The following is a 14,528-nucleotide window of genomic DNA, read 5'->3' as shown; positions in this document are numbered from 1 at the left end:
GCCATAAAGAGAAATGCCTAAAAATGACATGGTCCCCATTCAACGTGATGAAGGAACACGACACCGGTCATTGTAACTGACTTCTAGACAATAATGAAGTAAAGTGCAACCTACATTTTTTAATAAGTTATGTTGTTCTTTCGTTGCAAAGTGGCCTTTGGATTCTGTTCCTACAAATCTAGCTTCAGATTTGCACTGACTGCTCAGGGCCGACAGGGGTGGCAGTTTTCTTATGTAACTACAGGCAAGAAAGTCATAATGCTCATTTTGAGCTCATTTCCAATGCAAATGCTTATTTTGAGCATTATGATTGGACCAGAAATCCAGTTTCAAGTTTTGTGACAGGGCAGTTTTTAACGAGGATTTTACGCAAAATAGTAAATATTTAAAGATATAAAAAGACAGAAAACTTGCAGTACAAAAGTAATTGTCTCAGTGTAAGTAATCATGTGTAGAAATAGACAGATAAAAACTGTAAATAGGGTTTCCAATGAATGTGCATTGAGTTTTTTTATATGCTCTCAATGTCGAATATATCTAAACAATCAAAAATCACCAAACTCTCCAGTTTTATTATTATCTAAATTCTGACTGTTTTTACAAAAGGCTTTTCTTATGTGACATAAAAATGTGGCAATGAGAATATTGGTTCTGACTGATCAAGTGACATTAGTAGATATCAAAAATCTGAAACCCTTGGCACTTTCTGTGTCAACGAAATGAAACAAGAAAGTTTCATTTAGATTTCTGTTCAGCAAATATGTGCTTGATCAGACGGATAACACCTCATCTGAAAATTTAAACATTTCAGAAGACTTGCTGGTGTCTGTTAGATAAAATGTAGCAACCATGCCGTAACCCTTTCACTTATACGAGGAATTTAATATGAACATACATGTAGTTTTTAGTGGACAGTAGCAACATTTCTGTGTCATATAGGGTGGCTTTAATTAAAAATGTAAGTGACTGGTAGAGGTAGATGGTGTAGGATATGCCTGATATAAAAATAACATTTCACTCGTTATTGTTTGCCTTAGTGACTCACGGTGATGATTGATGGTATTGATGAGCCTTAGGCCAACATATGCGTGGTTGTTGGTCATGAGCACCACATCAAAAAGCTCCTCGCTCTCCGGGTACAGCTCCCTCAGTGAGTGTTCACTGCCTCCAGAGCCTGGGAACATGGCCAGACACAGATTAGAGTAGTAAAATAGGTTAACACTGCATCACCGCAGTGAGAATGGAAATGAGCTTGTATCGTGTTCATCCGTCGCCTCCAGAGACACGACTCCTCACCTACAACAAGAACCATTCTGTTTGTGTGCGTGTACTGTAAATGTTATTTGTTTGTCCACCTCTTTCACTTCATTGCCTCTGACCTTAACAAAGGAGAAGGCAGGTCCGGTCTAAAAGGCTCTGTTTCATGCTCCACCTGATACTTGATGTACTCTTCCATGCCTTGCTGCTCATAGATCTGCTGCTCCGTCTCCATGTTGAAGAGGACTCGGGACGACACGGCGATGGTGATGGCATTCTCCGGATTTGGCTGGTGGGTTACAAACGATCATTGTGAGAATCATTATGTGTTTTCTGAGTATAGGGACACTGAGCATTTCTCATACTCTCTTAAACACAAGCATAATAATACCGAGAAACCTTTTTTGCTGACATTGGCTGACGGTTCTGAGACGACAGGAATAACTTAATTAAGGCTTTAGTCCCCGGGCCTGACCTAGAACAGTGGCTGAGCTGATGTGACAGGACTGAAGTGACAGTGTGATATGAAATACTTTCCTCTGCAAGAGCTTGATAGTGAAGGCCACACCCCAGAATAGCTGACACCTGTTAACTCTTTGGAGACTGAGACTGTATGATCTCTCTCTTGAGTACATTTTTACCGATGATCACAATTAAATTTGAGCAACTTTCAAACAGTTACAGTCACACTGACCTCGAAAGATTTTACTTTAAAGACAAAATAAATCTGTAATAACTCTGAGACATTTTAAGCTGCTTTAAACAGTCAATTCATGACACATCTGTACCAAACTTACAACTGAGGCAACTCCATGCGCCCTACGAGCGCATGAAGTTGTGTTTGTTGTATCAGTCTTCGTATTTCGATCCATCCACTCCAGGCAAGAAATCCAAATGAGGTTACTGATAGCCTTTTGGGAGAATTGTCCACCTGATCTGAAACCGGACCCCTCTGCTCAGTTTCCAGCCGACACAATGAACCGTGCTACGCTTCCCTGCTTGCTTCAGCCGACTGATTTATCTAAGAAACGAAGCAGCGCTCACTTGCAGACCTGATATAACCCTCCATCTGTTTTTACTCTTGGTAGATTATGATAAAGTTGAGAGGTCAGTGTTCTGTTGTCGTCATTAATCCTGACATCAATCTTGTGAAGTAGTAGCCTCTAACAGGGACTGTGTCTTTGCTGGCAAGCAAGAATATTAGAGTTTAGCACTAACGAGATTAAATTTGATTTAGTAATTCACATGTCTTCTTAGCTGTCAATAATCCTGATGCTTTATAGAGACATGGAAACTTTAAATATAAAAGGATGCTGCATGAAGAAGGCCGTAGAGATACTCACTGGTTTGGTGTTTCCTGCTCGGGGTGGATGGCCTCAAAGCTGTCCTTGCATCTTCCCAGGGGGCTTGACAGCTTTTGCTGCCGCCATCCTTGGTCAAATCCTGTCCAGTGATGGTCAGAGTTTGACCATTATTTAAACTCATCTTACCTCTGCGGTTCACAACTCTCTCCCAGGAGCACACTGAGCCCCAGTGTGTCCGACCGATGGCTCACTTTACCTTGTCTCACTCTTGCCCTCTCTCTTTGGCAGGAGTTCTCAACAAAGTCCTTACTCACTCTTCAACATTCAGTTTGAATGCAGCCCTGGTGCATCCAAGATTAATCTGACTGCAGCTGCAGAGGCACTCAGTGAAATGCTCACAAAAAAAAATAAAAAATGCAGAACAGGAGTGAGATGCTGTAGAGTAGAAGAAGGAAGAGATGAGAGAGAAAAAGGCTCACTTCAAGCCCTTTTCTCCAGCATGATGCGTATTATATTTCCTCGTTCAGGTTCTCTGTGCTTGTCTTCCTCTGTCACACACTCTGCTGTCTTTAAGCCATTTTGCATCCTCCCCCCTTTTTAACCTTTCGGTGTCTGATTCCCTGGAGCAGACGCAGAGCGTGTGATTTAATGTGTGTGACGACTGCTGCACCTTATTGGACTGTCCAAGTCACGATGCTTGAAATACGTCCATGCTTCATTCTCCTGGTACACAGAAAGAGACTCTTATCTTAGAACATAGAGGGAAAGCTATTTTTTCATGCATTAATAGATCACTTTGAGATATTTATAATTATTTACATTAAATATTGTTGCAAATGTGCATTATTTCCCATGTGTCCTCCCCTCCCTGTCATTTCATATTCATGCTCAGCAGCATGGGAAATGGAGTCCACCGCGGGTCATTTACTGCCCCTTCTGCATCTCCTGATAATTTCTTCATGCCTCCTGCCCATGTACACCACTGCAGGATAAATCCACGGATTGAACTACGGAGCAGCAGTCCCAGTTGCCAGGCAACGACCAGGGAGTCAGACCGTCTGGGAGTCCCGCATCTAGATCTGATTGGCTGTGAAGACTGAATATACTGTATAGCCCTCCAAATATGGCATCAGTCGTAGAAAATGGCAGGTGATGCAGGGACCAAAGATGAAAGTGCACAATTTGCTTTGAAGAACACAAGTGCATTATTAATAGTATTAGCTAGGCTCTTATCACTGCAAACAGGCAATGTAGCCGCAACAGATGGGGAGATGATACTGAGCAGACATTTAAGCACGGATTCTAAAAAAAGTTAACTCTACAGGACACAACTGCATCTTTCATTATATGTATATTAGCAATAGTTGACATGAAACAAGACTGGATTAATTTAAGTTCTTTTACACCATCAGAAATAGAAATAATTTTACTTAAACTAGTTTTCATTGTAAATTCATTTTTGCCAGACAAATTGTATTAAATCACAAAACATCAGGGTTAATTACTCACTTATCTCACCAATACTTGGCCTGCACACATGACACCGACAGTCTGAAATGCAATTTGTGATATTACAGACAGGGTAATGTTTGTGTGGCTTTGACCACACACTCCTCTCCAGGCTCTCCAGAGACCAGACACAAAAAGCTTTTATCAATTGACTGAGGACAGCTGAAGGATGATGTGTCTTTTATTGCCTGAAACTGCAGGCACTCTGTAATCTATCTGTCTTGTGCAAATTTACGTGCGAGTTGAACATATACTGTAAAACATCATATTCATTAGAAGCGAGAAGATGAAAAGATGTAAAGAAGTTCACTTAATTCAGTGCCAGTAGTTTTGTCTTTTCAAAATCCACAAGATAGATTTTAAATAATTATTAAATTTAGTGAGACCGTGATGAAGGTCCTTTTCATCACTTGGACTGATCACCAAAATATCACATGGAGGACGTGTTTTAGCAATTTAACATTATAAAATGAAATAAATGACTCACAGACACAGAAAGCTGAAGGACTGATTGTATTTTATTGTGTGTTTCTCTTGGTGGGGCCTCTCAGCTGCCACTGATGAGTTGCCACATTGGTTAAAAAGATTGTGGAGTGTTTAAGTGGTGCAATCCGTCTGTATGGTTTGAAATCTCATGTCGAATAATGTTTCTTACCTATGCAGTCTCCTCAGGTGTTCAACCTAAAAGAGCCATCAGGCGGCCTGAACACCTTCTTAAAGGTTCCAGGAGAGACCATTACAATAGTTGGATGGGGGATAGCAAACGTTGGTAGATTGTAAATAATTGCTATGAGTGAATGTTGGGTATATAAGGCTTTTTAAATGAGGCTGATAAAAGTAGTGGTATTTTGAGTAGATGTGTATTTACTTTATTTACCATATTGTATGGTGGATCTGGGGAGGGAGTCGACCTGTTCAGTGGTAGGGCTTTAGATGTAATTAGTAGCAGCCTATAAAAGGGAGCACAGACAAGGGAGTGATTGATTGGCTGGGCTGGGCTGCAGCGACCCAGACCTCAGGCCTCCAAAGTGCAGTAGTGATGTTCTTTTTTTATTTTTTTTGTTGTATCTTTAAAGGCAGCTCCCTGAAACTGAATTGTTTTCTCCCCCTCACAAAGTTCCACTTCAGCAGCACGTTTATGACCACACTTTCTATTATTCCCTTTTTTTACATAGGAGTTTGTTATCTTCATATCTTCATTCCCAACCTAAATTATATAGCTTTAATTTACTTTTCAGATTTATGAAGTGAAAAAGATAAGCATGTTTGTTTCCTAATATATATAATATATATTTACTTGTCTCTGTTTCTTGTATATTTGTTCATATGCAAATTCTGTACATTTTTGCTTATTTCGTTTTATTTTATCTTTTTACTTGTGGTTTTCAAGAGTGTTTTTATAAGCAAGTGAGCTACTGTGAGCAAGCAATTTCCCTTGTGAATGAATAAAGTCTAAGTCTAAAAACATCTGTAAAAAGACCTTATTTAATTATACCATACTTCCCTGCAGGGGAACTTTTATTTTTAAGTTGAACCAGCTTAAAATCATTCTCGGTGTAGACTGCTAAGCTGCTCCATTGTTCGCTGAACACCACTCAAAGCAACATGATTCCTTTCTTGCATTTGATGCTTACGGCCACTAGAGTGTGGTGGAGGCTTAGCAAGCCTCTCAGCCTTCAGCTGTGCTCTGCATACATCACCAGTATCATTCATTGCTTGGGGCGTTGAAGACAAAGAGGATGTGAAAGAAAAGCTCAGGGAGGAAGTTGCTTTAAAAACCTTTGTATTTTAGCACATTAGTGTCTTTTAAAACTTAAACCTGGGAAATGTAGCTGAAAACGCTCCTGTTCTTGTGATTTCTCAGTGTCTAAGATATTTAATAAGTATTATTTTGAAGCAAGTACTATCTGTGTGGTGGTATAACCCTCATATTTATAACGCTTCTCAAAAGACATGTTGATAACATGATAGTAAAAAGGATCACCTGACTAAAAAGAGCATCTGGAGCAGCAGAAAGTTTCAGATTTCAACAATAAGTAGAATATTTTTCTTTTGTTAGTGTTTGTAGGCGGGCCAAGACTTCACACGCTGCTGTAGCTATGCAACATTTAGCATCGAAGAAGCAAAGTCCTTAGCCTGGACTTGTGTCTGCCTTTGTGTTCAAGTCTGAAGCTCTGAGGGGGTTAACAGGACGTGGAGACAGTTGGGCCGCACCCACTGAGCTGATTTGAATAACGCCGGCATTTGGCGCGAGGCTCAGAGGAGCCAGCCTTTCTTCATACCGGCTGTGACACCAGTCCCCTCCCCTCCCCTCCCTGTGCACCCTGGAGTGGCGGGAAATGCTACAGAGAGAAAGAGACACAGGAAGAGAGAGAAACGTGGAGACAGGGGCTGTGCAGGCTGGACTCGATGAGCTTTTGCACACCTAAGTGTACCTGCAGTTGCCCTGGAAACGTGTCAGATACAAAATGTACCTTGCAAGAGGGACAGAGAGAAAGAAAGCTGAAAGAAAAAAGCAGCCCCCTCCCTGTTTTGGCGCGAGACAGCCAGAGAGATAATGCTCTCTCAGTGGTAGACTGTGGGTGGAGACAAAAGAAGGCATGAGTGGAGCGGGCCAGAACAAAGAGGGTAACAGCCTGGACCACCCCCCCTAACCCTTATCAAGCCCCACCCCCAACACACAGCCTGAAGGCTTTAAGCAAGGCAGATGACTATTATAACCTTAATCAGTCCTTCAAAGCAACCACTCAGGCATGTTCGCCACCACCAGATTCTTTGTTCTTACTGGGGTTCTTTTTGGTTTTGGCTTGCTCATTTTCCATTCATAAAAGCTACGCACATGCATCTGCCGTTCTCACACACACACATAAAGGCCTTCCTTCCTTTTCTTGCTAAGATAAGGACTGGTGACCTTCTACCACCAAGGCAACAAACCCATATACAGGTCATTTGGTGAGGCGGAATCATCAATCCTTAACAGCCCCCACACTGCACACACGTGACATAATTGGATTTGTTATTATTAGCTTTCCAAAATGCAGCGGCCCACAGATGCTACACATTCATACATATGTGACATAAGTAAGTGGGCGGCACATGACTGAGCACTAACTATCTTTTTGTCTGGCAAAATTCAGCCGTCACGGAGCAAAAGAGAAAAAAAAGAAAAAAAGAGCAGAGCAGCAGTTCCTCTCACTTCCTGCCTCCAATGGGTTCAACACAACAACAGGAAGTCTGTGCTGCTTGTGTGTTTCCTATAGGTCTTACTACACTGTGTTTCACTCACACAAGCCTATAGAGGGGAAAAGAAAAACAGGGCAGTGATTATTCATAAGCTCCGCTGTGGTGGTCAGTTAGACCCTGACGACAACAGCAGTGACATTCAGATACGGGGCCGACAAGAAGGAATTGTAACCATGTGAGACAAACAAAGGCAGCTATACATTCTCCATCAGATAGCTGGCAATCTGATAGCACACACTAAGTGGGTGAGTGGGTGTGTATGTATCTGTATTTAAACATTTAAATGTATATTGATGCAAATACATTGCGGCTTCACACTGCAGTAATTGCTCAATAAATTGGCTTGTGTGTGTTTGGTGGGGGTGGGGGTGAGAGTGGGGGTGGGGGGTTGCAGATAAGAGAGGGTCTGACCGAGCAAGAGACAAAAGAGTAGCAGAGATCTGCGGGGGGGCAACAACTATGAGGCCTGTGGGGGTTAAAGGGGATGGGGGGAGGGGTAAAAGCCCCTCTCTGAGTAGCTTGGGGGGGATGAATTCAAAAGATGCAGCAAGTGTCCCAACTTCAACTGAAGCAACCTTACACCACACAGCCAAACAATGGAACATCTGCTCGCTGACAAAAGCATGGCCGTTTGCTGTGAGAACAGCAGTGGCTGGTTGAGCTGCTGCTCTGTGGATATAGAGCCCCCAGCAGTAGCAACAGGTTAGAACATATCTCTGAGATCACAGATACTTGCATTATCTCACTTCCTTTGACATCTCTGAATAGATTCCTCCACTTCGTTAGGAAAGCATGTAAAAGTTTTTTTAATGTGTTTTTTTAATGTGGGGGAGGTTGTTTTTGTATATGAAAGTAGTCTGGGCGCGGTGGTAAACGGGACATCTAAGCGTAGGCCAGTTTTTGTAGTAATTAAGTTACCGTATGTGTGAGCGCATACATCATATTTTTAGGTATCAGAGAAGAAGAAACAAGAAATGCATGAGTAAATAACTATCTGTAGTTTGCAGGAGTATCTTGTTCTTGTGTTACAAAGTAATTATCCAGTAAAACAAAAAAATATATATATAATAAATGTTTTTTGTTGTTAGAAAACCAATTCTCTGTTTTAGGTCTCCACCAACTTCCAAGAGAAATATTTGACTCTTTTTGCTGCTAAATGCTTCACTGTATTAATTATCTAACTTTGTCTCATTGGCATTTTGCAGTAGGTATTCCCCAAATTAGCTGTGTTGTGCATCTGAACATAACAGTGAGACTGAACCTCACAGGTACATTTGCAGGTTGCACAACCAAAACAATTGTCTCGAAGGTGCTAAAGCGCTGTTTATTGTGGTGATAACTGCAGCTGCAAGTGAACCATTTCACGAGGTAATTTAAGCACTTTTTATTTATGAAAAGCAGCTTCAAGCACAGATTTTCTTGATTGTTGCTCTAACCTTCTAGTACTGCTAGTATATTGTGTCTGCCATGGACGCAGCACTCCACTGTTATACTTGTTACCAAAATCAAAAGTGCAAAATTTCTGTTCTATAAAAGCGATACAGTAATGGGTTAATCTTAAATCCTTCCATTTGTAATGTTGCTTTAACCACTGTGTATACTGTGGGAAGCTCAGTCTACTGCATGATCTACTGTAATACATCGTAGTATTCAAATCAAGTACAAGTGCCGCAAAATTCGCAATTGAGTAAATATGCATAGTTATCCTGGCTGCTGGAAAATAAAGTTAGTTCATCCTCACCTGCTGAGGTAGTTCATTAGTACAGAAAACACATCTTAAAACAAAGATACACCTGCACAAAGCCATATATCTGAAGCTTAATAAATTATCAATGACTGTGACTCATGATATGTGTATTGTAAGCTGCCAGCTTTAGCCTCCTCCCCCTCTCTTGTCCATCCTGCGTACATGTGTGTATACTAGGAGGAGTGTTGAGTGATGAGGGGTTGCCAGGGTGAGGGCAACACGGCAGTTGTCACTGCTGAGCCCCCCTCCCCTCCCCTCACCTCCTCCAGATTATCCACTAACCAGCATCATGGTTACATCACCGCTGCTAAAGCTGGCTCTCCAGAGGCCGAAGACACTATAGAAACATATTACTCACACTGCATGTCCAAATGTCTGGGGCTTCTCTTGAGGCCTGTCTGATTTGCCTGCATTGTGGACAATCGCAGCTCATATGTGATGCTGGCTGAGCACTTTTTTTTTTATTTCATCTTCTTGATCTTCTAATGAGTCCACCTTCAGCCCTGATTGTGTCATTAGCACAGGTCAGAGAGTTTAGCATGAGCCAATGACAGTGCACACGGCGTGATGGTTTGAAGACCTTTTGATGTGTTCATTATAATCAGAGCCGTAGTGTGCCTGGGCCCAGATGGCACCGGTGTTTACACTAACAAGATTAGGATTAGCTCCAGATTATGCAGGCGAGTTGAAAGGCTTGCTCAGATGACTCAATACCCTCCCAAATTTATCTCAGATACTACTAACCTACAACGGATAGAATGGCTGTCAGACGAGGATGGTAATGAAGGTGCTCATGGAAGGGAGCAAGAACTCAGAAAGCGTCATAACAAAAGCCCGCCATTGCACGGCAGGTGCTGCACAGGAATTTGTGACGCCTGGTGTGTTTATTTGGTTTAGAGGCAGACCCATTTATTGGACCGGCTGAGGTTTAGATAAAAACACTGGTCTGACACCAGTCAGCTGTGGCCAGATGTATCCAGAGAGGGGAACATATACAGCCTGTTCCAACTGAATCATCGCTGTTATGTAACTCTGGCCTTAGGATGGGGAGGGTGTGCAACACAGAGAGGGAGAGAAACTGAGCTCAGAACACTGACCTAGATCAGCAAATGGTGGAGATAAGTACCAGAGGGGAGGGCAGGAGAGAGCAGACTGGAAGGTCGGGGGGGGGGCTAACAGAGAAATGGGTGGGGGGCAGCAGAGGGAAAGACATGGATGACAGAAGGGAAAACACAGAAAGACAGCAGGAAGTAAAAGGATGGGGTTTCTCGTGTGTAGCTATATTCATGTGTTTTTTCGCGGGCTCAGATGTACAGTAGCCGGCTGACTGTGTCACACTCAGCCTGGAATGTGGGTCAGTAGGCAGACAGATCGGGGACTGCACCACTTTTTGTTTTTTCTTTTTGAGTGTGTGTGTATGCATGCTGTGCGCCCTTACAAACAGATGTGTGTATATGCGTCTTTTCCCGCTTGTGTTTTCCACAACTTCCTTGACCGTCAGCCACTTGAAAAATAGAAGAAGGGGAAGGGTGTGTGTTGAGTGTTGAGTAAGAAAGGGATGACAGTGAGTCCACTTCTCCTCTCCCCAGCTGACTGTGATTCCCTCCGAGCATGCAACTGCTCAGAAACTCCCACAGAACCTGAACCAAGCGCACTAATGGGAGGTTATTCAATTCCACTTCAGCTCAGTCTCACACGGGAGATCATAGGTTGTCCTAAGATAAGCCTGCTTCTCTCCCACCCATATTATATGGCCCACATTCCTCCACATGTAGGTCAGAGATAAGCGGACGGTCCAACCATAGTCTTAGAATCACAAACCAGTGCGTGAGTAGTGAGTATTTATGGTTCGGTTCCTCCTCTGTGCCACTGTGAAAACACACAATGTATACACACTGTACAGACCAGGCCACTGGGAACACAACTAGTTCACATGGTCGACACATTGCTCAATGCGTCCCTGTGTTGTTGTTTTTCACTTTTAAAGTGCAGAGGTAGGAGATTCATCGCAGTGACAGCTAGGGGATGTTACCCGTTGCGAAAGCTGATCCTCTCACTTTCCAGGAACGCAGACGCACTTGTCTGTGTTGCTCAATTGAAGGTTTGTTAAGGTGAGTGACATTATCAAACTGCAGATTCATGTTCGTTCTCTGGTTTATCAGCGAGAAAAGCCGGAGCGGCGAGTATGACTGGTAATGTTTTTTTTTTTTCCTGGAGACTTGCCAGATTTTACAGGTGGACTCATTACTGCTGCATTGTGCGGCAAAAGCATCTCATGCACTAACACAAAGAATAGTCCGATTCTTTGGTCATGTGAATGAAATCAGGGCAAAATGTATTGCTCCCACAAAGCTCCACATACAGTAGTGAATTAGGAAGTTGTAATTTCTGAAGTTGTGTTATGCTGCTCTCTTATCTCACCCAGTAACATAGAGGTAGATCTGATAAATTGCTCTGTTAAACACAGTTGAAATCAATCATGCAATTACTCAGTAATGATCCTTGCAAGCATTTAATCAAAGGATTTCCCACGCAGCAATCCATACTAATTCTGCATGCTCTGTTGCAGCTACCAAAAGCTGTCAGGTCTAATGCTAACATTCAGGTGCTCTTCAGATTCTGTTGCACGTCCCCTGGCATCATGTCAAGGAGTGGTTTTGCCTCAGGAAGAGAAGGAAAGTTCAGTCAGATTGCTTTTTACACAGGACGAGCACGTGAGCATGGTCAGAGGATATAGTCTGTAAATCAGAGAGTGGCTCTCCACCCAGCCAGATCATCAATTCTCCACAGTCTCGCCCTGATCGTACACATCACACACTTCTGTCTGACCACCAGTAAAGCTCACACATGCTGTTTTATACCCTGGGAATGTGCAGAGTACAACACGGCTATGCACAGTTCCCTGCTTGCATCCGCCAGATACTGTATTTAGTTTATGGGACAGCAAGAGGTTCCAGCTGTGGACCACAAGATTCAGTCTTAGCAGAAAATAAGTGGAGCCCCCTGATGCGAGAGAATTTAACATATGCTTCAAAGGGAGACAGCCACGGTATAAACGCGTATGCGACAGTGATCACACTTCAGGAGCTACTCTGTGTGGGCGCCGCATGAGCTTGAGAGCAGAAAATCTGGTCTGGCAAGTTAACCGTCGGAACGGAACAGAGCATCCCACAGGACAAACAGATCCTCTTACCTCATTGTTTCCTTCAGGAAAAAAAAAACAAAAACCCTGTTTTTCAAACGTACGAGCGCCATAACCACTCAGTTTTATTGTCCACATTTGCACACATGCAGCTGGTGTCGAGGGATGTGTTATACGTTTTCTCTGTAATTTAAATACAGTTGAGCAATGAATTGTTACACCTTACACCTAGACAGTTCTACTACATGTCATCTTTAAACATATACAGTGTGTTTAAAATAAACTTGTTCATTTGAGTGAATGTAATGAAATCAAAACATATAATCTTTCCTCAAAGATCAGCTCAGGTCATGATGTGCTTTTCATCCGCATCCACGCTCTCAATACTTTGCATGTTGCTGCTGAAGCTGAATATGAATTTAAATACACCAGCAACTTTCAGTTCTTGGAGAAGGTCTTTGAACACTGACTACATCATTTATTATATATTTCCTACTCATTTGCTGAAATACTTCACATGAATATTGTAGTCATTAAGTAACAGGAAACATAACAGTCAGGTTGCTCCTATCTGGTCCAAGACCTGCTATCAGATTTTTGCTTTCACTTCCTGATGCAATATACAAGCAGTTGCAGCTGATGGCAATCTCTGGAGTTGTCTCAGTACTCTCTGGTCTTCATGAAGTTTACTTAGGTTTGAATTACCTGATGGATTGGCTTGTTTTTTGCCACGAAATTACAAGAGCTACACTGAGTTCTTCTATCAGAGATATTACAGAGATTTGCTGAGGAAGAAGAAAAGTCACAGTTGTTGCAAAGTTTGGGTTGAAATCATCCATTGTGCAAAGACGAGGTTATTTAACAACTGAGGCTCCTATAAACAAAGGTTTACTGAGTAAAGGAATGAGAAAAGCGCAACCTCGGGGCTGAAAATGGGGCCCAGAGAGTGAACACAGGCAGGTGAAACACCAACCAGCCTTAACAAAGGCCTGCAAGGTGCGAGACGGTTGGAGTTCAGGGTGTGCCTGGCTCGTCTGTCAGGCTGTACTTGAACATGCTGCTTTGAGTTTAATAAACAAATGAGTGGAGCTCAAACTTGCTTGCAGAGACTCGTTGGTGAGGTCAGCATCGCAAAGAAACTCACCTGGACATTATGCATTCAGGTCAGTTTATACACATAACCACTTCAGCCAAGACGTCTAATGGATACATGTTGTTTTTAATTGATTTGATCCAATGAGGGTCTGATGGAGTCAAGGCGTGGCCTTTTTTCAGCGCGATACAATTCTGGGATTTTAATCCAGTGTGAAGACCTCCACTTTTTTATTTCTATTAAATTTAAACCTTCTGTTATAAAGAAAACTTTACTAAAAATGACAACTACTTTTCACTAAGAAAGACCACACCTTAACGGATGCAAGGTTGTTGCAGGACCCGAGGGAGATAGATGAAGGGATGATGGTCTTCGGACACAGAAGAACCCATACAGGGAGCAAGATCTGTGGTGGGGGTACAACTCGGAGGCTTCTCCTTGCCCCTCACTGTCATCCTCGCAAAGGATGCGAAGCGATGGATGGAAGGGTTAGAAACACCTTTACAGAAGACAGGGTCTTTTCCCTGAACTTAATATGTATTAACTATATTTAGAAAAATAAGTAAGCCATGTAAATCAGACTAAATAGTGGAAAGATTTTCAATTGTTCCTTTTTTCAGGCCACTGCACACAGCCACTTACTGGATACGAGGCAGTGCAACTCTCCGACTGCATACCTGTACAAATATCTGCGCAGGATCGGAGCAGCAGTTCACACAACCCCTGTCTCCAAACCCGGGGGACTGTTCTAAAGATACCGACTGTATTTGTGTGCAAGTGTGACCTAATTCAGAGCACATCAGGTGCCCAGCATGCAGCAGCCACTGCAGAGGGGAGGATCCACAACGGTATCACACAGACTCTCCTCAAGGACGAGCCTCAAGGACAAGCTCAGTCTAACCTTCTGTAGGCCAGCAGAAATGCACAGCTATAGGAGAGATACTAACACAGAGGCTACTTTGCAGTGTCACTTAGCTTGGTAGAATAGGCGTTAGATTTTAGAATTTAGGCAGATAGTACAGGTATGATCAATCTGCGTTGTTACTTGAGGGTTTCACTTTGGTGTGAGTTTAGGTTGACTTACGTTGCCATGGAAACTAATAGAAGCTGAGACGAGCACAAACTTAATTTCATGGCAAGGTCATTCAGTTCATAGATGAATAGAGAAGCTTGTGGCTTGGCATTGTACTATATGTTGTCGTTTAATATTCAAACAAAACAAGAGACTTCAGG

At 42.6% G+C, this 14,528-nt stretch overlaps 1 protein-coding gene across 1 annotated transcript in view; it reads right to left on the bottom strand.

Annotated features, from left to right (window-relative positions):
- Positions 1 to 2,746, bottom strand: part of LOC311505367 (cytosolic 5'-nucleotidase 1A-like) — an 8,043-nt gene extending 5,297 nt beyond the window's left edge. The window contains 2 exon segments of the mRNA XM_084568885.1: positions 2,601 to 2,609; positions 2,611 to 2,746. Coding sequence (XP_084425011.1) covers positions 2,601 to 2,609; positions 2,611 to 2,742 — 141 coding nt within the window. The 5' untranslated portion in view covers positions 2,743 to 2,746.
- Between the last annotated feature and the right edge of the window lie 11,782 nt (positions 2,747 to 14,528).

This window comes from Chelon labrosus, assembly GCF_963514085.1.
Source record: "Chelon labrosus genome assembly, chromosome: 20".
NCBI lineage: Eukaryota > Metazoa > Chordata > Actinopteri > Mugiliformes > Mugilidae > Chelon > Chelon labrosus.
Note: the sequence above shows the minus strand (reverse complement) of the source record. Positions and strands in the feature narration are given on the sequence as shown.